The following is a 24,429-nucleotide window of genomic DNA, read 5'->3' as shown; positions in this document are numbered from 1 at the left end:
ACAGGGGCCGTGGCTGCGAGCTTGCTGCGTGTCTGTCATCCCCAGACTCTGAATGCCTGACACAGACATGATGTCTCCGCATTCTTGAGATTTCCAGAGAAAAAGATACTCTAAGTTTTTTAAGTGTTAACAAGTAATATCTACTTACTCTGGGTGGGGAGGGGGAGGGGAAGACTATTTAGAAAAGGAAGAGGAAGGAAATTAGAAGGAGTGCAGGCATCCCTGGACATCCAGTGTTAAATTTCTGGTGTAAGTGTGTGTGCCAGACTAGGGCATTACTCTGTGAGCACTCGCTCGCCTCCTCCCCGCCCCGTGGGCCTCAGCCACTGGGACGTGTTGTGGCCAGCAGGTGAGAGCATGTGGGGTCTGCTGGTCTTTTGCATTTCTGTCATGCACCATGGACCCAGCTCTGGGCAGCCACTGGTCCAAGGAGCACAAGACAACCTGGGCCCGACCCAAACCCCAACCCCCTGCCATCCACAGCCAGCCCACAGACCCAAAGCAGGTAAAATAGATGCTCGTTAGGAGCCATTGAGTTTTGGGGTGGTTTGTTAACCCGCATTGCTGTAGCAATAGCTGACTGACCTAATTCTTCTGGAATTTTCTCTCAACATGTATAACTTAATACAGCCCGTGAGAGAAACTCTCAGCAAACTCAATTGTTTACTGTTCTATCATCCAAAGAAGGGGGGAAAAAACTCTAAAATCTCCTCCTCTCCTTCAGTGACCCTACTTCTTTCACGGCTTTGCAAAATTCATCGACGATACTCCTTTCTCGGCTAATTTGTTTACCTACAAATACCTACGGAGGTCCCATCATGGGGACCCACGTCCCAATTCTAACGTCACTTCTGTTCTTGCTAAAGTAACTTCAGCCCGACACACACAGCAGAGCAAAGCCCTGACCTTGTTCGGCCATTTGTCATCAGGGACACTTGCTGCGCCTGCATTCGAAACCGCTGAAGATTAAGACAGAGCCGGTGTTACAGTTCGCCTAGCTCCTCTTTAGCTGGAGAATCCAAACCACACCGGACAACGAAACCCGTGACACACGCTCACAGTGTCTCGGTGGCCCTGAACAGGACTTGAGCCCTCAGTCCCTTCCCCCCACGCCGGTTCAGGCGCAGCTCACCTGGCTCTGAGCCACTTCGACAGGCTGCTTCTGGATGATCCAGGTGACCGACTCGCTGAGCGGAGGCGTGGTGAGGGAGCCCGGGTAGGTCCAGTAGTCCCGACAGGCAGGCAGGAGACGGGAGGGCTGGAAGGGGCCCACGGCAGCCCGTGCGCCCTGAGAGACCAAGACCGCAGGTGGCGTCGGGTCTCAGGCAGAGACGGTGGCGGTGGGGGGAGGGGAGGGGGTGCTGGCAGGAAGGGGATGGTGCCCCATCTTTGTCCCAGCGACCAGGCCTTCATGGGACAAGTTTGGTCCTGGGATAAAGATGGTGAGGCTGCAGTTGTCATTTTGGAAGCAGTAAAGAAAATGTGACCCTCCCGGGCAGAGCAGGGATGCCCACCAAAGGCTTACACGTTTCCTTTCTGAGTTATTCGTGTTTGCATACCTCCGCTGTGAAAACATGACATTTTTGAAAACAATGGTAAAATAACCCACATAACATGAAATTGACCATCCTAACCATGTTTAAGCACAGAGTTCTGTGGCTCTAAGGACGTTCACGCGGTGCGACCACCACCACCATCCATCTCCAGGACGTTCCCGTCTTCCCGAGCAAACTCTGTCCTCATTAGGCACCCCCTCCCCTGCCCTACCCCCGGTGCCAGCACCGCCCCCCACCATCTACTTCCCGTCCCTGTGGATCTGAGTCCTCCGGGGACCTCTGTGAGCAGAACGGCGCAGCGTTGGTCCCGTTGTGACGGGCCGACCTCACCCCGCACAGCCCTCTCCAGGTCCATCACGCTGCGGCAGCTGTCAAAATAGCCTTCCCCACACTCCACTGCGTGGATCAACTGCATTTTGCTCATCCATTCATCCCAGAACAGACGCTTGCCCCTCTGGCCTATTGTGAGGGATGCTTTTGTGAACATGAGGCACCCATGTCTCTTCAAGACCTTGCTTTCAGTTACTTGGGGGACATATCCAGAAGGGCATGTACCGGATCCCACGGTAATTCTGTGTTTAAGTTTTGAGCAACCACCGGACTGTTTCCCACAAGGGCTGCCCCAGAAAATATTACTCTTTCTAGACAGTTGGTGTTCTCTTTGAAGCAGGCCGCCCTGACCATTATGCCAGGATTCTCCTTCTCCGGACGCTGTTCTCGACCACCAGGCACCAAGCTCCCTGTGTGCTGCAGCCGAGGGGGGCTCGTGTCAGCGCCTCCCCCACGTGGGAGCCTCTGGTCAGAATCTGTGCCTATTGGCTTTCCAGCCTTCATCAAAGGATCGGGCACAGCTGCCTCTCTGCGTTCCGGGGGTCATGGATGGGGCACCTCCTTCATTCACTCACCCACAGCTACGTGGGGCACCCCTGACTCTATGCTGGGCACGGGGGGGCGGTGGCGGAGGAGACCGAGAGGACAAACTACCCACATGCACGGGACTCACTTTTTACCAGAGAAAAGCAGAGCACACGCAAAATAAGTAAGTGAAATGTCAAGTCGTTCCAACCACAGTAGGCATGATGGAGGAAATTTAAGTAGGGCAGTGGGATCAGAAATGCTGGGGGGGCGGTTAGCGGTTGGCGTATTAAGAGGGGATGGTTCTCAAGGCCTCATAGAGGACACGTTTGAGTGAAGGCTTGGAAGGGGTAAAGGAAGAGGGCTGCGGGTTTCTAGGGGGAAGAGCCTTCCAGAGAGTGGGCAGAGCCAGTGCAAAGGCCCTGAGGCAGGGTGTGGCCTGAGGGCTTGAGGAATAGCACAGAGGCCACCTGGCTGGAAGGAGTGAGTGAGAAACCAAAGCAGTAAAGCGGTGGAGGGCAGGGAGCCTGCAGAAATGGACCCCCCCCCCCCCCCCCGCTTCTGCCCAGGACTAGGGAATCCCTGAAGAAATCCACCAGCAGGGGCAGGAGTCCCAGGGCTGCAATCTGGTTGCCACTCAGCACAGTGCCGGGTGAGGGAAGGGTGCAGACAAAGGAGGACCTATTGGTTCTCCAGCTGGGGGCCCTCCAGCAGGCTTTTGCTCAGTGACGGAAGGATCTCTTGGGGTCCCTTGGGTTGGCAGGCTCAGGACCATGGTCCCTGCTGCTCTGGAAAGCCAGGGAGACCAAGGCCGAGGGCACAGCCCTGGGAGCAACGCCACGCTAGCCAGCGCCGAGGTACCGGAGCTGTAGCCCCGGGCGGCACTGTGGGAGGGTGTCCAGGCACGGGGCGGACACACTTGTCCCCAGACCCTGCGTCTGAAGGCACAGTTCCTCTGTGGGGGGCGTGTCGGAACTCCCAGTCCCTCTCGAGGCTGATGACGTCACCCCGTGTGCTCTGGTGACGTCGTGAAGGAAGCAGGTCACAGGTGCACTTGGGACAAAATGCAAGAAGTGTGCAAGAAGCACCGTGGCAAATCCACACACCTCCCCCTCCCCCGAAGGGGCTTCCGAGGCTGTGACCGCGAGGTTTCAGATCCACCCACGAGAGGTGTCTCTACTTTATTAAAGAGGAACGTTGGGGTACGTAGACGTGACTTTCTCAAAGCGGTAGAGCCCAGACGCTGCGGGAGCCTGCCCCACCCCGAGGCCGGCTGTCCCTCCTTCCCTGGGGCTGCAGGGGTGGGGGTAAAGGCGGCGGCTTGTGTGGAGGGCCGGCTGGATGCACCCACCACCAGTTTCCCGCCAATTAAAGTTTTGGGAGGATCCATGACGACACATGTTTCAGAACCGCAGAACGGTAGGCCACAGAGATGGTGTCTAACGTTGCCAATGTAAAGAATGGCTCCGGACGTTGGGGGCACCCAGCATGGGGCACAGAGAAGGGCCACTGAGGCTAACGGGACCCCATCCCCCCGGCCCGGGAGGCACAGACGCCCACCCTGCAAGCTGGACCTTTTGTGTCCTAGGCGCTCACTCTTCTTTCTCAGGTTGGGAAGCTGAGGCCAAAGACGAGCGTCAGGCCCAGAAGCGAGGCCCAGGCACCTCCCCTGACACCCAGACGGCCCTGGGGAGCCAGACGCGCTCCAGAGCTTCCGCGGAAGGAAAACAGACCCCAGAGTAAACAGCCCCTCGCGGCCAGGTCCTTCCCTTCCCACCAAGAGGTGGAGGCCACACCGTGTGGGAGGTGGACGCCCGGGGAAAACATCCTCAGTTTACTCTGGCTGCAGACCAGAGGGGGAGAGGATGCTCCCAGCACCTTGACCTTGGGAAGTTCCTGAGCCTGTGGACGGGGCAGCAGGGGGTGATCTGGTCTTGGTCCCACGGGGCCAGCCCCAAGGTCAACATCAAAGGGAACACACCGCCCACATCAAACAGACCCCGTGAAGCCGCCGAGGAAGGGCTGGCCCCCTGCTTTCATCTGGAGCCACTTGGGCCATTGTTGCGACAGGTCCGGGCCCATCCGTCCACGTCCAGGGACCACCAGGACTCCTCGCATCCTGCAATTCTTTTGTTTGGTACTGAACAAATAAACTACATTTCTTGGGAATTTCCATGTGTCCATCAAAGTCCTTTCTCAGCTCATGTTGGAGGAAAGCTGCATTGTTGTCCTTGTCTTTTTGAGCTGAGCTTAGTGCAGCAAGGTGCACCAGGGGAGCCGAGCGAAGACGCCCTCGCGGAGGGCGAGCGAGTGGGCTGGACTTTCTTCCTACCCCCGGCCTCCCTGTTCTCCTGGGGTGGGGTGACCCTGAGATCCCGCACCGGGAGTGTGGCAGGTGGCATGTGTGTGGACACTCCTAAATGACAGATATTTACTACAGTCGGTTTTAAAACAAACATCCCTAGGAGATGTCATTGCCTGGGAGAAGTCTAGAGATTCTTTCAAGCTGATCGGTTTAAGGAAAAATACTACGTAACGAACAGTACCAGTGACAGGCGGACGTGGCAAACACCTTAAGATGCTGCCTGAGCGGCTGAATTTTGGGAAAGTCGGAGGGAGTCCAGCACCCCCACGGTACTGAGGAGGGAGGGGTCCACGGGGAGCAGGGACCCGCGGCCGTCCGGGAGTGAGCCCGCTGGGGACGCGCTGGAATCAGCCCCAGGGAGTCCCAGCCCCGGACCGGGGACTCAGACCCCCTCAGCCAGACCCTTCCACCCATTAGATCTTTTTGTTGTTGCCAACGAGTCATTAATCTAAGCTGTGCCCAGTGCAAACCACGCAGCTTACCTTATGCTTGATTTCCGGCAAGACTTCCACCAACTTCTGCAGTGCCTCGTGCCGGGCCCCCAGCTGCACGGCACAGTCGGGAAAGGCCGGGGTGAGAAGGCAGCAGGCGGGAGGGCGAGCCCACTCCACGCTCCACGGACGGTGGTTCACCCGCTTCGCCGGGGGAGCCGCGCCCCAGCAAGCTTACCTTTAGAAACACGCCGATCACGGCCACGCCGTTCTCCCCCATTACGGCTTCTTTGTAATTTCGGTATCTCACCGAATTCCAGTGAACTAAATGCAGCTGAAAGAGAGAAGAAAGGAATTACGTTGATCACGGTGCGGCAAGACATACAGCATCTGCTCCGGCTTCCGGGCCGGACCCAGCACCCATTGCCCGGTTTTACCGGATTCAGGTGTGCCGCCTGCCTGGGGCTCCCAAACTCGGAGAGAAGCCCAGACAGTAAGGGCCTGGGCGCTTCCGGCGGGAGGGAAAGGAGGCTCGGCTTCGCGGTGTGAAATAGGACTTGGTGGCGGGATGGTGTGCTCTCGCTCAGCAATCCTTGAGCCAGCTTGCCAGATCGGCACCCAGACACTCAGTTACATTTGAATTTCAGATAAACAACGCACAGTTTTTAATGTGAGTATGCCGTCCAAATTGCATTTCCCCCCTACGTCTGTCATTCTCCTCTGAACCTCATCTATGTCCCTATTTCACGTCCCTCCTTGGGTTTTCCTGAGCCCAAACTCGGCATCAGGATTGGCCAGCTGAGAAGGATTTAAGTGAGGGGCAGAGGACGAGCCAGGGAAACAGGGGAGGCCAGGTGCCGGGGCCAGGCTTGGGTTCCGTGTGATGGGGGCTCGTGGTCCTGCCGAGGCTGAGCTTGGCCCAGACCCAGACCCAAGATGGGGCCTGGGTGTCTGCACATCAGTCCTTTTACGGGATGAGCTGTGCTACAGGCCTTTCTGAGCGGCGACCCAAGCCTCAAGTCCACACCGGCAGTCCAGAAAGCCCTCCAGCCTGTCGTGGTCAACGAGACCTTCCCCGTGCAGCTGCTGGGTTGTAGGGCTGGGGGGCCTCTGCCAAGGGTGTGGGGTCCACGTGTGCTACAGGTGACACCTCACTCCCAACAAACCCCAGTGCTCCCGGCCACGGGCACTGGGGCCAGCGAGGGTGGCCTGGCCTCTCCCGGCCCTTGCATGACTCACCTGGAATCCCCCCCCTCCACTGCTGTCCCCGTGGAGTCACCCAGAAATCAAGACAGCCGGGCCCAGCGCCCCAGCTGCAGGCTGCTTCCTTCAGGGACCCCACCTTCGAACTGGATTTGCCTTCCAAACCCCCACAGGAAATGGAGGCTCCCTCATGGGCCAGAGGCACGGCCAGAACGGGCCCGGCAGCCCCTGCCCGGCTGACCCAGGGAGAGCCGCCGGGGGACCCAAGCTCCAGTCTTGTTTCTATGCAGCCGCCTCTTCTGTGAAAGCATCTGCTCATGGAAAACCACGTGCAGACATACAGTTACCAAGACAGAAGGTATGCTGCCAGAGGAGAAAGAGCGTATCACAAGCCCCGCGCCTTCCCTTTTGTGTTATTTGTAAACATGTGCACACTTATAACAACAGGTGTAACTTCCTGTTTATACACTGTCCCCAGAGGTCACCTCTGGGTGTGAGATTACAGGTGGTGTTCATGTTTTAGTTTGACTGGATCCTAGCTCTATTTTAACGGTAGCTTCCATAACAATGGCAGCGAAAAGTTAGGACAAAAATCGTCCATAACTTGAAATGCATCAGGAGGTCAAACTGCAAACTGTTAACCATCACATCTGGGTGGCAGCCTCACAGGATGTCACGGAACAGTTCTTCCAGGGGTTGTTTTTTTTTTTTTTTTGTATGTTGGAAAAATTTCATAATAAAATATTGGGAGAAGTCTATAAACACCACTTACTGCCCCCCCCGCCAAGCTGCAAACACCAACTCCTACATTCATCCCTACCGATTTTCTCTACAGAATCCCATTTTGGAATGATGCAAACATCTCGTCGCTTCAAGAAGATGATCTCTGTTGTAAGGATTTTCAGATCTCTGTCGAAGGCCCCGAGTTCCTCGAAGGACCGGAAGCTTCTAAGTCCATAATCGATCAGCAGCGGGCACGTGGCTGAGGGAGTGGCTCTTGAATCCCAGCTGCTGACCTGGGCAAGTCCCAGAGCCACTTAGAACCTCGGTCTCTCCTTCTGTTGGACGGAAGCGTGAACGGTACCCTGGTCTTAGGACAGCTGTGTGATTGAATGGGTAGGGCGACCCACGGCTCCGGTTTGAGCCCCGAGAGTCCAGTGTCCCGGGAATGCTCCCTTCCTGGGCAACCAGGCTGGCCGGTCACCCTACACGCCAGCCCAGGACGTAGAAAGCACCCACGACGTAGCTGCTGCTGGGATGGCGTCTACCGACCTCTGCCGGGTACACGTGGTCATCCACCGTGTGCTCTGAGCCCCGCTCGTTCGCCGCTCCCCAGTGGAAATGGAACTGCTTTAGTCTGTAGAGGTTTTCCAAGGGGCCACCGCTGATCCCTGGAAAACGAAACCAGAGGAACCCATGTGTTAGTCTGTTTGTCGGACTGCCTTTTGCTGTGACAGCGTCTACCTACACGGAGGTCACTCAAGTGTCCTCCCGAGAGATCGACATCCTGCAGAAAAGGACAAACTGAAAGGCCGGCTCTTGTCTGTTCACCTCTGTCCCTGTACCCCTCTGGCCCCAGCGGACCTCAGCTGACCAGAGCGAGTGCAGAACTCAGCGCTGCCACCAGGTGGCGGCAGGGACTTCATCCCCTTTGGTGCCACAGGAAGGCATGCTGAGATGCATGCCCATCCTAGAAGGTTTCCAGGCTTTTCTTTAATTAAAAAAAAAAAAAAAGATGTCTTTTGAATGAAAAAGTGGCAGCTTAAATTCCACCACCAAAGAATTCCATAAACTAATATGTAATGAGCGAGATGTTCACGTAAAGAAATTCCGAGAAACAGCACGCGGCCTTCCCCGTCAGCGCCAATCTGCATGCAGTCCCTGTTCCAGGTAGTCTCACTATACGACCGGGCTTTATTGGTGGACTCTTTTCTAAGTCACCCTGAGTCCCCGGCGCGGCCTCCCCGAGAGCTGTTAGCAGACAGGAGCGTCCATGATGGCGCACTAAAGGGCCCCGTCCCGAGTCCTGGGCGAGGGCTGAGAATTCCATGCACAAGGCTGGCCGAGCTCCGGCTGCACTTTGCTAACAGATTTCCATCAGTGTTGCTACGGATAGAAGGGTAACTGTGGTGCATCTTGCTTTTAACTGAAGTGTGAGCACACGGCTACTGGGCTGGGGGCAGGTCAGGAGGCCCTCCTGCAGATGCCAGGGGTGGCCCAGCCCACATCAGCTCCTCTGGGTGACCAATGCTATTGACAACGTCAGAGGCCCCTGGCTGCTGGTGTTCTCGGTTCTGCTTTCGCCATGAAAAGTACAAGGAGCAGAAAGAGCTGAACGGTAAAGTCGAAAACAGATTGAGTTCACGATTCCCGCCCTTGACCAGCTCAGAGAGCTCCTCACTGCCTTTCTTCACTAGAGAATGAGGGTTGTTGGTCTAGAACCTCATTACGTTCTTGTCTAGTTGTAGAGTTCTACGGTTTTATGAGGTGATCGACTCTCCTGAGCGCACACATGTGAATTATACCTCAATTTTTAAAAATACACAGAGGGAAGCATATAAAAACGTCCTAAGTCCCAAAGCCCGAATCTACAGGTGGCCACAGCACAGGACCGTGGAGGAGTCGCTCTGCAGATGAGAAAGCCTCCCGGTGGGTTCGAATCACAAGGCTTTAATGGAGATTTTCTGTGGCTAAAATGACAAAGCGGGTTGGTTTTTTTCCCCTGGGAGGGGGAGGTGAACTTGAGCCCACTGGCCTTTGTAGTTTTGGGTTGCCTTGTAGCTTACCAGCAGACGGTGGGCAGTTTGCTGGTAATCCCAGCAACAGGAGCTAGGATTTCAGCCCAGGTCTGACACAAAAACCCACGCCTTTTCCACTTTATCCTTCCAAGCAGAAAACACAATTTCAGGAAGTTACAGGACCACGAACCCGGGCAGTGGAAATCTCTGTGCTTGCTCCTGCCTGGCGCCCTCTATCCGTGGTGCAGAGGGGCTTTGTAGCGCTGGCCAACCAGGGGACTCGCTCTGCCAAAACGCACCCGTTCGTGACCAAGAGGCAAGCCTGAGGGGTGAGTGTGGCACTTAGAGTCTGAGCAACTTTCCTGCAGGAGGTGGCCGGGGCCCCGCGGCGGAGACGGTAACATGCTCACCCATGCAGGCCGACATCATCTTTTCTAGAACCAGAGCGCCAGAAGGCGGGAATGACGGGTAGGCCTGGACTTGCAGCTTACCTCTGCCTCACACTTGCCTCTCTGAGCCTCAGCCTCCCCACCCGTGCAGTGAGCGTTGGTGGGATAAACGGAGGTGGTGACGGGGAGTGTGCCTGGTGGAGGGTTGTCATGACGATAATCATGCTGGTAAACAAGGACTTGACTCCATCCGTTAAAAAACAATTACCAGCTAGAAGGTTCTTGCAGGCCCTTCCCGCTGAAGCGGGAATTAGAATTAGAATTCTCTGTAGGCACGTACATAAGGTCTCCGAAAGAGCGACAGCAGCTGTATGCAGCATAAATCCACCCCTGGCTGGACGTCCGCTAGAAGCCCGCCAAAAATGCCCTTGTAGAAAAATCTCCCGTGGTGCCAGGGATGGGAAGCGGCGGGGACGGGAGGGGCTTGTGGGCGCGCCCACTACTCCTTCCTTTGTAACTGGAGAGCTGCAAGGTCAGAAGCCTGTTCCAAGGTCACCCTCTGCACAGGACTGGGGCCCACAGACACGGCCCCGCGCTCTCCCCGACGTGAAGCTGCCCCTGAAGCTGCCTCCCACCAGCCAGACTCCAGCCCGTCTGCTTCTGCAGGAGAATGAAGCATGGAAGGCCATCCTTTGGAAACCTGGGGTTCTGGCCCACCTCAGACATGAATGTTCCCGTTCAGCGGGGCCTCCAAGACACATGTCTTTTTCAGGGTGACATCTGGGCCTCTGTAAAGGAAGGACTCCATCCTGGGCCGGGACCGGGCAAGCTCCTAACACCACCTCCCCCACCCCAAGGCTGTGGCACCTCCCTAGCCTTATCATATGCAAACACAAACAAGGAGATAAGCAAAACTTGAGCTTTCTAGGACAACAAGTGAGGAGGAAGGAGGAAGTTTATAGCCTGGGCTGGGCTGGAACGGTGCCCTGGGGCAGGTCGGTGGAGACACCGACAAACCTGGATCTTTGGCTGATGCAGGCATGGCGCCCCTTTCAGCCTTTGAGTGCCCCCAGGAAGAGGGAAAGGGCAGGTCAGAAAGCATAGCTTCTATGTTCAGGAATGCCCTCAGTCACCCGGCGACCCCATCCCAGGCCTGCTCGAAGGTCCAGCCCCTCGGCTGGTGCAGCAGGGTTCCAGCCCGTGAGCCTTTCCTGCCGGGAAACTTAGGAACTCAACTTAAGGCTGCAGCCCTGGATCAAATAACCTCAAGGTGACTTTTCATAATGACACTGCAGTGCCAGGGTAGTTCTCTTTCATAAAACTATTTAAAAAGGCAAGCCTGATTCTGGAGAAGGGGGACTTCCACTTGCCAGGCCCCAGGCCCCAGACTCGGTCGCCAGGAGGGTGGGTGTGTCTCACCCAGCAGTCTCCCTGAGCAGGTGCATCGAGACGTAACTGTGGAATTGCTGGAGCCACTGCCAGACCCTGCAAACGCCTGGAGGAATCGGACTCCACGGGGAAATTCGCTATCCCCAGGAACTGTTGTGTCTGTGCTTACAACAGTCGCTGTTAATAGCCATCCATTTGTCAGCTCAGAGCTTTCAGCAAGAGAAGCAGGCTTTTGGCAGGCACGGTTGTTTTAAGGCTTAAATACAAGAGAAGTTTGAGATGCTCTAATCAGTTAAAATTGCAAATAATGCAACGTCGCCAAGTGTTATCAGCCCGTCCTTGGTGCCACCCCAGGAGCTCGCTAATGTCCTGGAGCTGTGACGGGCAAGACGAAGGGCCCGCGTGTGTCGCCTGCACCAGCGAGGTCTCGGTCATTGTCCCAGCAAGCCGGACCCACAGCTGGGGGCCAGCACGCGTCGGGGCTGGAGCGGCGCAAGCCACCCCCCAGCACCCCCGCTCTCTGGGTGGTTACGCTCCAAGATCATCACATAGTGGCTCCAGTTTTAGAGCCAGGCCGACTTGGACTCACTGATTCAGCGTCGCTCAGCTTTGCACGGGCTGTTTTTACCTCCCTGCGTCTCTCCCTGGCGCGGCCCCTGGGACCCAGAAGGGGCTCCGTTAGTGACTGCGCCTTCTACTATTATTACCGGTATTATTGTGCTTCCCAAAACTGTCACTGTCATCACCATCAAAGCAGAGACCCGCGGAGACCCGAAGTCGCTGCGATGACTGTCAGGACGGGACCTGCGCGCACAGACACAGAGGGGCAAACCATCTGCAGGAAGTGTCCGTGAGAAGGGGCGCGGCCAGCCACAGAGGCGCCAAGGAAGGAAAATCATTCATTCACTCGGCAAATATTCGGGGAGCTCCTATGATATGCCACACCGTCTACTGGGCATAGCGATGGAGAGAGAAGGGGACCGATGCGGTCCTCCCCTCTTGGAGCTTGGGCTCCGAGGGACAGGCAGACGGTGTGCTGATGGTGAGCGCGAGCAGTGACGGGGGCGCGGTGGGGTGCGCTCTGCGGGACCTACACTAAGCAGCACAGAGGGCCTCCCTGAGGATGAAGAGGAAGACGGTGTTAGGCCGAAAGTGACAGGAGGTGGCGAGGGCAGGAGGGAGAGAGAGCAGGCCACCATGACGGCACAGACCGAAGGTCCGCGGGGTTCCTGCAGGGCGCTAAGGGGCAGGTGCTGCCGTGGCCCAGGAGGGGAGCCTTTGCCGACAGACGGAATGTTCCAGTCTTTAAAAATGGATGCATTATGCAAGGTTCAGCCAAGACCCTCAGCTGTGTGAGTGCTCAGCTGCCCTGGCCTGACCCCAGGGTCCACTCCTGGGTCGGCGTGCCGGGAGGAGACGTGCCGTGTGCGGACGGAGCCCCTCTCCACGCGGAACCCGGGGATGGCTGGGATCGGGGAGGCCCAGGAAGTCGCTGCCCATGGAGGCTCTCCACTTGCAAGGCCCGAAGATTAACCGTGTCTGTGGCGGGCTCTCCTGAAGGTGTTCCGTGCGTCTGTTCAGCATCTCCTTCAGAAGGTCCCAAAATTCATCTTCCCAAGGCCTCGCTGTGGCTCCTGACAGTCTCTCCTCTTCTTCCTTTGCTCCCCATGGGTCTCTCCCCCTGTCCCCGCCCCAGACAGCCTCCCCTTGTTGTGCTCCACATGCCGTGGTTAGTGGACCCCGCTCCCGAGGGCCGCGCGGGGTCACGGGAGGGGGTGCCAGCCGGGCTCGGGGCTGGGGAGGGTGGGGATGGGCGGCGCCTTGGCCTCGATGTCAGTTACCTTTCAATTTCGCTCTTTGTGTGAGGCTTGGCCGAGATCCGCTCCTGAGCAGGGAGCGTGTCTTGGGACCTAAGGCTTCCCCAAGCACAGGGTGCTTACTAAGACTTTGCCGAGAAAGCGGCCGGAGGGGCTGTCCTACAGATTCACAACTGTAGCTTCTGGTGCGGAGCAGGAATGATGAATTCCGGGGTGGGCCTCGGAAGGAACGCGAGCAGCTGCTCAGTGACCGGGAGAGGGGGACAGCTTCCACACTGGGCAGCACTTTCCGAGGGCCCCAAGGGGACCCACCTCCCATTTCTAAGTTAACTGGAGCGTTTCGTCAGACAGCTGCCCATGACCCGCAGGGCGAGGCCATTACGGACGCACGGGGGTGGTGGCGGAGTGTTGGACCAGACGGGGCTCAGACTGGCCCCAGGCACGCGGTCTGTTCCCAAGCCTGAGGAACTGGCCATCTAGAGAGATGCAGGAGGGAGCAGGAGCAGAGGAGGGGGGGAAGGAAGCCTGCCTCAGCCTGGTGCAGGTGACTCTGGGTCTCTAAGTGGGCAGCATCGTGGGGGGTGGGGGTTCACAATACAGACACTGGCCGGTGGGGATGGCGCGATCCTGGGGTCACCGGCCGGCAGGTGGAAGGGTCCCGGGGGATGTGGGTCCTGAGTGCAATGGTGCAGGGGATGGGAAGATAGCACAGCATTCCTGCTGCCGTATCCGTGACCCATCCCCTGGTCCCATCTCCAGCCTGCCTTTCCAGGAGGGAGCCCATAGATTCGTCCGGGCAGCTCCATTTGGGCTCCAGTGGCTCAAGTCAGCTTCTCTGGCGGGCACCTACAGTTCCCCCGCTGATGGAAGTGACCTTGGCCGACTTTCCCATCACGCTGATCTGCAGGTCTGTCTCTACGGCAGGGGCAAAAATCGACGGAGGTCCCACGGTGTGCGCTGGGCGCTGATCTCGGTGTTGAAGGCTCGTGAACTTCTCTGCTCGCAGGAACTGGCCCAGATGGGACCTCTTGGCACTGGGGGTGGTGAGCAACCGTCATTTAGGCAATAAAAGGCTGTTACTGGCCCCACCTTACAAGTGATTTAAAATCCACTTTGATGTGGCTTTAGTGCCTGACGCCTCATTTGCCCATTACTGTCCTTGCAAGGGAGTGACCCTCCGGGGGGGCTGCCCACAGGTCAGGAGGGGGCCTTTCTACCTCAGACAGTTGAGTGGGGGTCGCACAAACAACACATGGAGTCCTGGCGGTCAGCCGGGCCCGCAGCTGCTTCTCTGCCCTCTCCATGCTCCCTCCAGTGGAAGCCATCAGAAGAGCACGTGGCCAGAGCCTCCTTGGGATCCTTTCATGGCCAATGAGGGCAAATGCGATCATCCGATCACCCGAGTGTTAATTCAGCTCACAGGGTGTTGAGCGCTTCCCAGGACCCTCTTTCAATCCTCCCGAGCCAGGGTCCGATCTTCCCCTTACAGAGGAGGAGCCTGAGGGTCAGAGAGTTTAGGTGACTTGCTAGAGCTGAGGACATGTCTCACGCGTGTCTCCTCAAGGGGACCTCCCTGCGGCCTTGAGAGCTAAGTGCCCATCTGGTGGACCGGGCGGGCGCTGTCACCACTTACGGGAGGGTCGCCCTGCGGGGCTGGGGCAAGGGGGCTTCCCGGGTGAGGCACTGTGTGCGTGGGGAGGGGCGTCTGACGGTGGGGGCTGTCTTTCCTTGCTCCCTCCCCTCCTAGGAAGCTCTCTCCCTCCCACCGCCCCTGCGTCACCCCCCCTCCCCGGCCTTCAGCGCCACTCTCTCGAATTCCTTGGAATGCCCTGCTGTCTCCACTTCTGTTACTCATCATCGCTGGCTGGCGCTCCAATCTCCAGGCACTCGTATCCCTCAGCCGCTGGAAAAACTGCTGGAACCTTCCATGCTGACGGAAAATGTCTCGGCCTCCTTGTTGTGTTTTGCTCTGAGTTTCTGGCAGTCACCTGTTGGAGTAACCTGACCTGAGCGATCCCAGATTGCGCACCATTACTTCTCCATGATGTACCTTCCCCGCTCACTTCCTCTTTTGCTCAGGAGGCACTTCCTTGCCGTCCATCCAGGGGTTTTTTGGGGTTATGGGCGTGTCTCCTGATTCTCAGTTTCTTACTGCAAACGTGTTTTAGCTTGCGCCATCGTTCAGCTGCGTTTTAAATTTCCTTTGCTCCTGGCAGTCCCTAATTTCCAGTGGAGGTGAGCGAAGACAGAAGATGTAGAAACGGGGTTGGGGGGAGAGGCTGGGAATCAAGCTGGGGATGGGGGCGTGGGGCCTGTGAAGTCGAGCAGGAGAGACGGAGAGAGGAAACTGGGTTTTTGGGAGAATGACAAGTAAAGTAAAACCAGATTGGCCTGTGTGGATGCGAGCCACAGGGGGAATTATCTGGTAATTTATATGGCCAGGGAGAGACACCCAGATAATTCTTTCAGTCTGTGGCCGGGCGGGGGCGGGGGGGGGCGGGGTAGATCGCTTTGAACCAGATTAAGAAGGTGGTGGAGAAGCCAAAAAGTGTGGGTTAGGACCAGGCCAACACACAGGCCTAGCTGCATCAGGGTGCAAAAGTCTTGAACTCTGAAAGCCACCTGAGTCCGGGGTGGGCCTCAGTCAGCTTGGGGTCAACAGCAAGCTCGTCAGGCCCAGCGGCGAGGGCACGGAGTGTGCCTCCCCGCCCCGACCACCCTCACTTCCGGGCACAGCACCTGGCTCCAGGGCAGGCTTGTCCTCACTCACCGTGATGGGCTTCAGCAGCCACGCTGGGCTCTGAGGGTCAGCTCTGGGGCCCGAGCTGCAATCGTGGGGGACAGAGGTACTGTCCCTCTCTCTGCCACTCAATCCGGATGGGGAACCAGAGCACCGAGCGCCATTTTGCTCCCCTTTGGGAATCCCCTGCCTGGAGTGACTCCGCCAGGAAAAGCAGAACCCACGGGGAGGATCTGGACTGCTCCCACCTTCAGCTCCGTTCCTTCCATTCCTCCAGGGATCTTCCGGCCACCTGGCCCAGCCACACCCTGGACTTCTTAGGATCGGAGCCAGTGAGGTTCCCTCCTGTTTGCTTCTGACAGCCTGAGTTGAGTTTCTGCCACATGCAACCCAAGAAGAAGTCTTGCCCAGTGCAGAGGATGCCTCACTTGGGATCAGTGACTGTGTTGGGAGCTTGAAGCCGGCCGAGTGGGAGTATTTACACCAGGGAAGGTGGCAAACGCTACAAACGGTTTCCTGTCGCTCCCCCAAGTCCTGGAAGGCCAGGGGCCAAACATTTACCAGCCTTCCCCGAACCAGTCTCTGAAGGGCCAGGCCCACGTGGGAGGACAGACCTGGTGTCTTCAAGCCCCGAGCTCTGACTGCCCGCCTCCGGGGGTGAGGCACAGGGTCCCTCCACCCTGGGCCTCGCAGGTCTGCCGCTGCATGGCATTTGGGCAGAAAACACAAGGACGAGGCTGCCGATCCTCTACGTGTGTATCCCTTCGATTTCTTCTCTCTCAACTCAGCCCCTTGTTTTGGTCCTTCTGGACTAGGGTTTTTGGAAACAAGGGACAGAACCGTCCATCAAACTGACCTACGCAGAAAGAGAGAGATTTATTGGTCCAGGGGCTGGTTTGGCCTCAGGCACAGCTGTATTTAGAAGGTCCAACGATGGCCTCGGGCCTCAGTTTTTCTCCAGCTCTTGGCTTCGCTCTGTCCTGAAGACCAGGGGCCCCGGCTTGCTGCTGACTGCCGCCCAGCCCAGGCAGGAAGCGGTTCTCTTCCAGCGTCTCCCAGGAGAATTCTGACGCTCAGTGGTCTGACTTGACTTGCGCGCCCACCCCTGGACGGATCCCCAAAGCAGAGGGCGCTGCTTGGATTGGCCATGCCCAATTCTGTGAGTTATGCTCTGGGTAAAAATTCAAGAGGTGGAAATACTTAACCCAAAGGAGGCTTTGATTTGTGATTCTCAGGGTAATTATGATCTGTAATAGCCTCGTTTGCCAGCCTCAAATCTGACCCGATCTCCCACTGGACACAGGATCATCCAGAGTCCAAGACACACCTGCTGTAAGACATACAGCATACAAACATAATAGCAACAACTTCACCCTTGAGGCACCACAGGTGCGTCCCTGCTCTACCTGTCTGGAGAGTCGGGCGTGGGCTTCTTGCTGCTGGGTGAGGGGTGGGTGTCCCAGGCCGACTCCACTGCCCACTGGCCCTCCTGCTGGGGTGCGCTCCTTAGACATGGGCCTGGCTAGGACCCTGAGCAGGCGGCTGGTTCCCTGGGGACCTGACCACGAGCCCAGAACATTCTCCCCCTGTGCTAACGCTTTCCTCCCTTTACGTGGGGTCAGCGTCTATGGCTTCACGCCTGATCTCTGTGGATGTTGGGTGCAGATTTTTTTCCACAGAGGTTCAGGCTCCTAAAATCCCCTTCTTTGGAGGGCAGAGAATCCTGCCGTGAGGGCTCTGTGGCCTCTCGCCATGAATCTCTGAGACTCATTTTTCTTTAATCTGTGAAATGGGAGCTAACACCCATCTCACACAGTCATGGCAAGGAGTGCTCAAGCGTAGGCACACGGAGAAGGGGCCGTTAAAGGGTGGATGTGGGGGCGGGATGTGAGCTTTCCACTCACAGGAACCCGGCTTGAACCTGACCCTTCACGTGCTGCCCTTCCCTCAGCCTCTGTCTCTCCTTGAGGGGAGCGAGGACACTGAGCCTCTCCACTGTGGTGTCTGTTTGGGGCCATGCTGTTATTCACGGGATGGACGTGCTTTTTAAAGAGGGTGTCCACTTGTCTGTCCCGCAAACCTTCCGCCTTCTAGCAACGGCATCGCCATGTCCCTGGGGACCACCACTTCCCGGAGCATCCCGGCACCCTGGGTCTTGGTCATGGTGAGGATGTCAGTCAGCGTTCCAGGAGCTCCACTGACCAAGGGTGGGGTGAGTGCCACGCTCAAGCCACCAGACCCTTTCCTCTGGGGATGTCAATGATTCCGTCAAATGTGTCTTAACAATGCACATACAGAAGTCCAACGTGACCCTCACAGCTTTTCGTATTTTACGACTTAAAGGAAAATAAACCTGTTATACAGATATCAGTAAGACCCATAACTGCGCATAATAATCGTATGGGAGGAGGTGAACTCTACGGTAACTCATCCCCAACCATATCTGTTTTTCTCAAAATTATTATTCCCATAACTGTTAACCAAGCAATTAAAAGTTCAGGAGCTATTATTATTCCCTTTTTTTTTTGAGAGAGAGAGCGGTGGGGGAGAGGCCGAGGGAGAGAGAATCCCCAGCAGACTCGCCACTGAGCCCGGAACCAGAGAGCCTGGAACGCTGAAATCAAGTGTTGGATGCTTAACCGACTGAGCTGCTCAGGCGCCCCAGGAGCTGTTATTCTTTATTCAGTCTTTTAAAGTTGCTGCATAAAATTTTTTAAAATGATACAAATGTGCACATTAAACCTGAAAATCCAATTTTAGTTTGCTCCTTGGGAATTTGAACTTGGAACAGACTGACAAGGGCAGAAGAATAGTTGGCACACTGAGTAAATAGGTTCATGCATCCCTGCCCCAGGCTGGCTCCCGTGCTTTCCAGGATCTGGGCATGCAGCTCGCCCTCCTCTCTGTTTTTAGCCTGGCTCATCCTTCCAGGAAGTTCGTCTGTGCAAATGTCGGCCAGAGTTGGCCTTCTGGTCCCTGGCGCTCAGCGAGCCCTGTGCTGTGAGCAGCGTTGCTAAGGGTCACTGTGAGCAGCTCTGGGCACACAGGCAGCTACTCAGGGAAGGCGGCCTCCTACTTACCTGTGGGATGGGGAGAGAGTCACCTGGAAAGGTGAGCCCCGCTGTCTGAGAAGCGCCTCGCAGGGTCTGGCCCAGGGAGAAGCCGGCGCCCTACTGCCGGCCGGTCCATCAGAGGAGGGCCGTTGCGGCGGGGCGTCTGCTTACCACCCGGCCCCTCCCCCAGGAAGGCTGGCCCGTGGCCTGCACCTGGTTCAGGGTGCCCGGAGTGGGCGCTGTACCAGCTCAGGTGTCTCCCAGAATCTTGAGGACACTTTGATGGGTGGGAGTCCAAGCCCAGGGCTCGTGACAAAGGCGGGTCACAGGGCGGGGCGGACCTTCCCCGGACGATGGAAGCAGACTGACGGTCCTGGGGCCTGTGTTCGGAGACTCGGCATCTGCCTGAAGGCAAGTCCCCACTCCACTGTCCTGCCGCTGACCACATAGGAAGCAGCCAGAGCGGGTGACCATAGCCCATCTTGTGCGAGGCTGAGCGCTTCCCCACGGTGGTCTCACTTCCCCCCGCTGGCCGTTGAGGTGGGCGCCCTGTTCTCCACCCCCTGGGGGAAGAAATGGAGGCTCGTTTGCTCCTCTAACTTTCCATTCATTGTTCGTCCATCATTCGACTGAGCGCCCATGATGCTCCGTAGGAAGCAGTCATCCTGCCCTCCTGGGGCTTGCATCCTCACGGGGCAGTGGGTGCAAGAGTCCGATAACTGGGCTTGCAGAAGGGATGGGCTGAGGGCCAGCCCAGAAAGGACCTGGGGCTGGGGGCTGGGTCAGGGATCCCCAGGTTCGAAGACTCCCTGGGAAGACTCCCAACACTCTGCACACAGCCGTACGCGTGGCTAAGATTATCACTGTGAAACGACACAAGCGAATCCGCGAAGAGAAATGGGGCAGGCAGCGCTGGCCCGAGGACGCCAGGTGCCAGCCTCCAGAGCCCGCTCTGTGGAGTCACATGGGACACGCGGAGCATCCCTTCCCCCCAGCAACAAGTTGTGATGACACACGTGAAGTGATGTCCCCCAGGGATGCCCAGAAGACCCTCGGTGCCTAAGGTTTTCATCGGGGGCTGGTCACAGAGGCACCCTCTGCCGTTGTGGACAGTGATCCCCACTCCTGGAAGGAAGACAGAGGCTCGGCATAAACAGGGCTCGGGGGATACCAACGGGTGCTGAAGGAACACCAGACGGAATCCAGCAGCAGCCCGGATGTGAATGCCTTCCCAGACCCGACGGAGCCTCCATCCCAAACCTGGTGAGAGTCCCGGTGAGTCTCTGAGGGCAGGGTCCACATGAAGCCCTTGGCAAGGTGCTGAGACCCAGTCAGGGATGGAGGCTCCAGGGCCACCTCAAGGCCTCGCCACCTGCCCGCTCCAGCCCTCCCCTGCTGTACCCTGGGCTCCTCCCCTCCTCCCTTCCCAGCAGCTGGGCTTCTGTGGGGCAAGAACCAGCAAATGTACCAGGCTCTGGATGCCCTGCCCCATCGTCAGCACAATTTCCTTCTTCCTCTGCCTTCAGGCCGCACCGCCACCTCCCCTCTCTCCCCCCACCTGCTCTGCTCTTCTCTGTGACGCACCGTATACACACATTGCTATGAGCCTCTCGTTTCTTCCTGACCGGCCCCTGGAATGTCCAGTGAAGCTGTGCGCACGTCAGGGTGGGCGTTATAATCCTGTAGATGAGCACCACCTCCCCACCCTGCAATACTGAGACGCCTCTGTTCCTTGCCCCCCAAACACCACGCGTAAGCAAAGTCCTGGGCCCCTTCCCTGCCCAGCGTGGCCCCGCTCTCGGGCCGTGACGGGAGAGGAGAAAGCCCTCCTCTCCCCAGCCCGGGCTCACCTGATCCCTCGGCCGAGTCGTCGAATTCCACCTGGAAGAAGTAGCCGGTGTTCCAGACGTGCAGGCAGCTGGCCGCGGCATAGGAAACCCTGAGAGGCTTCAGCTGCGGGTCGTAGACGCTGTCCCTCCAGCGGATGTTGATGGGCGACTGTCGGGTGCCCTGCCGCACGGAGGCCGGGCCCTTCCAGAGGGGGTGCACTGGGGCAAAGAGAGGGAAGAGGAGGCCTTCGCTGAGACGTCGGAGTTATTAGTGCCTCGGGGGGAGGCAGGGACCCTCACAGATGAGCCCCCAGAGGAGACAGCCCTCGGGGAACTGGCCCAACACGGAGCCCGGGGGCCACCAGGCTGCCCAGCAGGTCTGCCCGCGTGTGCGGGGCCCTCGCTCCGTCTCCTCTCTGGGATCATCCGGCAACACTGACACTCCGGCGCGGCATCCATCAGATTTCGATCTGTGGTCATGGTCACAGTGTGGTCACAGGAAGTCCGTGCCCGCCCATCAGGGAGAGATGTGGCCACCTGTCCTGCAGGCCGCCTTCAGGGCCTGGAAACAAGGCCTTACGAGGCTCTGAGCTGTCGCCGGCCTTCCCACCATGGACGGATGGGTGACAACGGCCTCGGGGGCCAGCGTAACTGCCTGGACTTTTGTCCCAGCTTCCTCCTGCTCTAATTCGCTGTCGTGCCAGCAGCCTGGGGCCTTCCATGGCTGGCTCTCTCCCCAAAGCCCCCCTGAGCTGGCACAGGTCATAACCGCGTCCGATGCGACGTGACCTTTAGCACACGGAGCAGCCTCCTGAACCACCCCCGGCCCCATCCCCCCGTCGGGGAGGCCGGCACGGAGCGGGGCCGCACGTGGAACTCGCCGGTGGCTGGATGTCGCGGGGGTGGTCCTTGTCTCACCAGAGGCTGAACTCGCCCGACACAGAGGGGCATGGTGGGCAGGGGGGCGTATTTCTAGGTTACATTTGCGGAGCAGCGCGAAGGGGCTGCCAACCCCGTGGAACATAGTCTCTGCCCCCAAGTAAAAGGGCGTGGCTCATCCCTGCACGTGCCGGGGCGAGGCGGCTGGACCTGAGGAGGCCTCCGTGCTTGCTCGCCACAGCCGTGTGCCCCCAGGGCCACGCTGCTGTGCCCAAGGTCGGTCTCGCCCTAACCGACACCGGTCTCTGCCGGGAAGCAATAAAAGTAAAATGTTACCCCTTTCGATCTCAACCAGTAGTCGTGGCGCTCCTTCTGTGGGTCACGCACCGGCCCCCAGGCAGGGAAGGACGGGGGCTGCGTGGGACAGATCTGGACAGAGCGAAGCCTCCTGGCAGACGCAGGAGCCAGACACGCCCGCGGGAACGTCGGGCACACACCGCGTGGCAGGAAGCAGCTCTCCCGAGGAGCGGGATGCCCTCACGTGCGGCGTCTGCCCTATCCGCGGCCGAAAGGCTCCCGCCGTGGCCGGGTGTCAGCTGCCAGTGTGGATGCCACCAATCCCAGGCTTAGGAAGAGGCGCACACACGGAAGCAGGGCTGGAGAACGCCTGTCTGGAATGATTCCGGAACCTTCTGTAGGGCTGTCTTTTCTCGCTAGGCCAAGCCACCAGTGATTTTCAGTCAGAAAGAAGCGCCCCCCCCCCCCACCCGCAGTGTTACTGTCTGCCGTTTTGTTGACCCTCCGGCGGTCCGCCACGGACCTGAAGCAGAGGACCCTCCTTCTGCCGCGAAGTCGGGTCCTTGTTGGGTCCCTGAGAGCCTAACGCTAGGTCACGGTGCCTACGTCATTCACCCTGCTTCCTCTCGCCATGAGGGCGTTTTATCATCTCATGTCCTTGCCAGAAGGTGAGTGCGGTAGATTCGGCTGTTTTCAGAGAGAGGCCACCTTTCCACAACTTTACTACAAGTTTACGTTAGAGTTGTTCTATTTTGTTATAGGTTGTGTTGTTTATCTCGTACTATGCCTAGTTAGTACATTAAACTTGCTGCAGATATGTGTGTATAGGAGAGAACAGTCCTATAAAGTCCCGTGCCTGCTGGGGGTCCCGGAGCAGATCCCCTGCGGAGAAGGGGGGACCACTGCGTTTAGGAACAAACTTTCTTTTTTTCCCCAAGGGAAATGTGCTGCCAAATACCAATACACAAAACACTAGACTGGAGGCCTAAATGTCTCAGGAAGCCCCAGTCTCCCCGGTTTGGCAGAATATATTCTGTGCACTGTGGAACTTGGAAATAACCGCCGAGCCCTCGGTTCTCCTGAATGTAGCCGGGAGACCAGGGTGTGAGTAGATTTAGGCGCTTGGCACAAAATGTCACTTGGTCCTACACACGTGTGTGCAGATGTGTGAGAATGTGGTTGGTAATAGTTCAAAACTGGGTACCATCTAATGTCCCCCAACAGGGTAATGGTTAAATACAGGGACATCCACGCGACGTAGCACTTGGCAAGTGTCTGCAAGGTGCCCGGCGCGGTTCTGAGCCTTTCCATTCCTGACCTCATTTCTGCCTCCAACAGCTCTGTAAGGGAAGTACTGTGATTACCCACCTCTTACAGGCGATGCAACTGGGGCTCAGAGAGGTTAAGAGACTTACCCAGGGGCACACAGCCAGGGTTCCAGTCTGGGTGGTCTGATGCTCTTCACAGTCGTACCAAGTATGAAAGAGGGGACAGGTGCCAAGGGACAATCGTGAAGATGTCTCCAGTGGACACTAGAGAAAGCCACGGTGCCAACCAATATGCACAGTGGGGTCACTTTTTATTTTTTTGAGAAGTCTTGTGAATGTGTAGACACATTCTATGAGCATGGAGGAAAGCGCCAGAAGGCTGAGCTCTCAGGTAGACATAGCAGTGACCTCCAGGAATTGGGGTTGGAGGAGGCACAGGTAGGAGGACCTTTGAGTATGGTTTGGAAATTTACAGGTGGATCTAGGGTGGGCACAGGTTTTGCATTCCTAGCAAGCTCCCAGCGGGGGATGCTGCTGTCAGTCTGGGACCCACTCTGAGTAAGGGTCCATAATGTTCACTGAGAGCCCTGGCTGTGGCAGGCTTTCTACGCCTGTCGTTCCATCTTTACGTGACCCCGTGTGACCCGTAGTCCTCCCCTCTTACAGGTGTGGAGACTGGGGCTCAGCGAAGCGGCTGGCCCCGCTCTCACCTCTGACATGAGTCACTTGTCCCGAGTGCCCACACTCAGGAGCCGCTGGTTGTGAAGCCCATGCTCTTTCAACTGTCCAAACCTGGAAAGTGCAGGTGGGGGCCGGTGCGTGACCCACAGAAGGAGCGCCATGACTACTGGTTGAGATCAAAGGGGATAACATTTACTTTTATTGCTTCCCGGCAGAGAAGTGACCTTCAGAAAAGTGACCTTCAGAAGTGACCTTACTGCCAGCCTTTTTTTTTTTTTTTTTTGACAGAGGGGAAATCTGAGACCCAGAAAGAGAGAGGCATGAGTCCAAGGTCACAGGGCGTTAAGGACGGGCACCTCTGGGGTGCGGCGGACCGGGGCAGTCTTTGGACAGGGCTGGTTGCATGATCTGTTTGTGGCAGGTTTGCTGAAAACATTCTCTGCCAGACGGGTTTTGGAGCGGGGCTGGATGTTCCTAATAACAGCTCATCTTGGGGAGCACTTGCTACGAGCCTTCTTCTGAGGATCTCACCCTCCTGATGGCCCCATGGAGCTGAGGTTAAGGGACTCGCCCAAGGTCACCCAGAGGAAAAGAGACAGAGTGGGAACCTGAACCCAAGCAGTCCGGTCTGACTTCCTCCCATTTTGGAACACGCTACAGAATTAGCCAAATGTCAGACTGCATCTGGGGAAATTCGAGGATCTACTTACAAGTGTCATTCCGATTTCTTTGTGCACAGGGACCCTGCAAGCACCATCGCTCCGGCCTTCGCAGATGACTGCGGAGAGCCCCCCACATCTGCTTGACCAAGACGGAGAAACCAGAGGACTTCCGAAGGCTCCTGCCCAACACCAGGGTCCTTAGCATCTTGGGTCTGTTCCCCGTGGACCCCAATAAAAAGAGGGTGATTTTCCTACTATCTGCTCTCGCTTTGATCGG

At 57.4% G+C, this 24,429-nt stretch overlaps 1 protein-coding gene across 1 annotated transcript in view; it reads right to left on the bottom strand.

Annotated features, from left to right (window-relative positions):
- CA5A (carbonic anhydrase 5A) overlaps positions 1-24,429 on the bottom strand; it is a 31,026-nt gene extending 6,597 nt beyond the window's left edge. Inside the window, exons 1-6 of the mRNA XM_027617416.2 lie at positions 24,201-24,429; positions 20,387-20,584; positions 7,683-7,801; positions 5,446-5,541; positions 5,259-5,321; positions 1,133-1,288 (exon numbers count right to left, since the gene is read on the bottom strand). Of these exons, the coding sequence (XP_027473217.2) occupies positions 1,133-1,288; positions 5,259-5,321; positions 5,446-5,541; positions 7,683-7,801; positions 20,387-20,584; positions 24,201-24,357 (789 nt within the window). The 5' untranslated portion in view covers positions 24,358-24,429. The remainder of the gene's footprint in view (positions 1-1,132; positions 1,289-5,258; positions 5,322-5,445; positions 5,542-7,682; positions 7,802-20,386; positions 20,585-24,200) is intronic.

Source organism: Zalophus californianus, chromosome 17 (genome assembly GCF_009762305.2).
Source record: "Zalophus californianus isolate mZalCal1 chromosome 17, mZalCal1.pri.v2, whole genome shotgun sequence".
NCBI classification, from domain to species: Eukaryota; Metazoa; Chordata; class Mammalia; order Carnivora; family Otariidae; genus Zalophus; species Zalophus californianus.
Note: the sequence above shows the minus strand (reverse complement) of the source record. Positions and strands in the feature narration are given on the sequence as shown.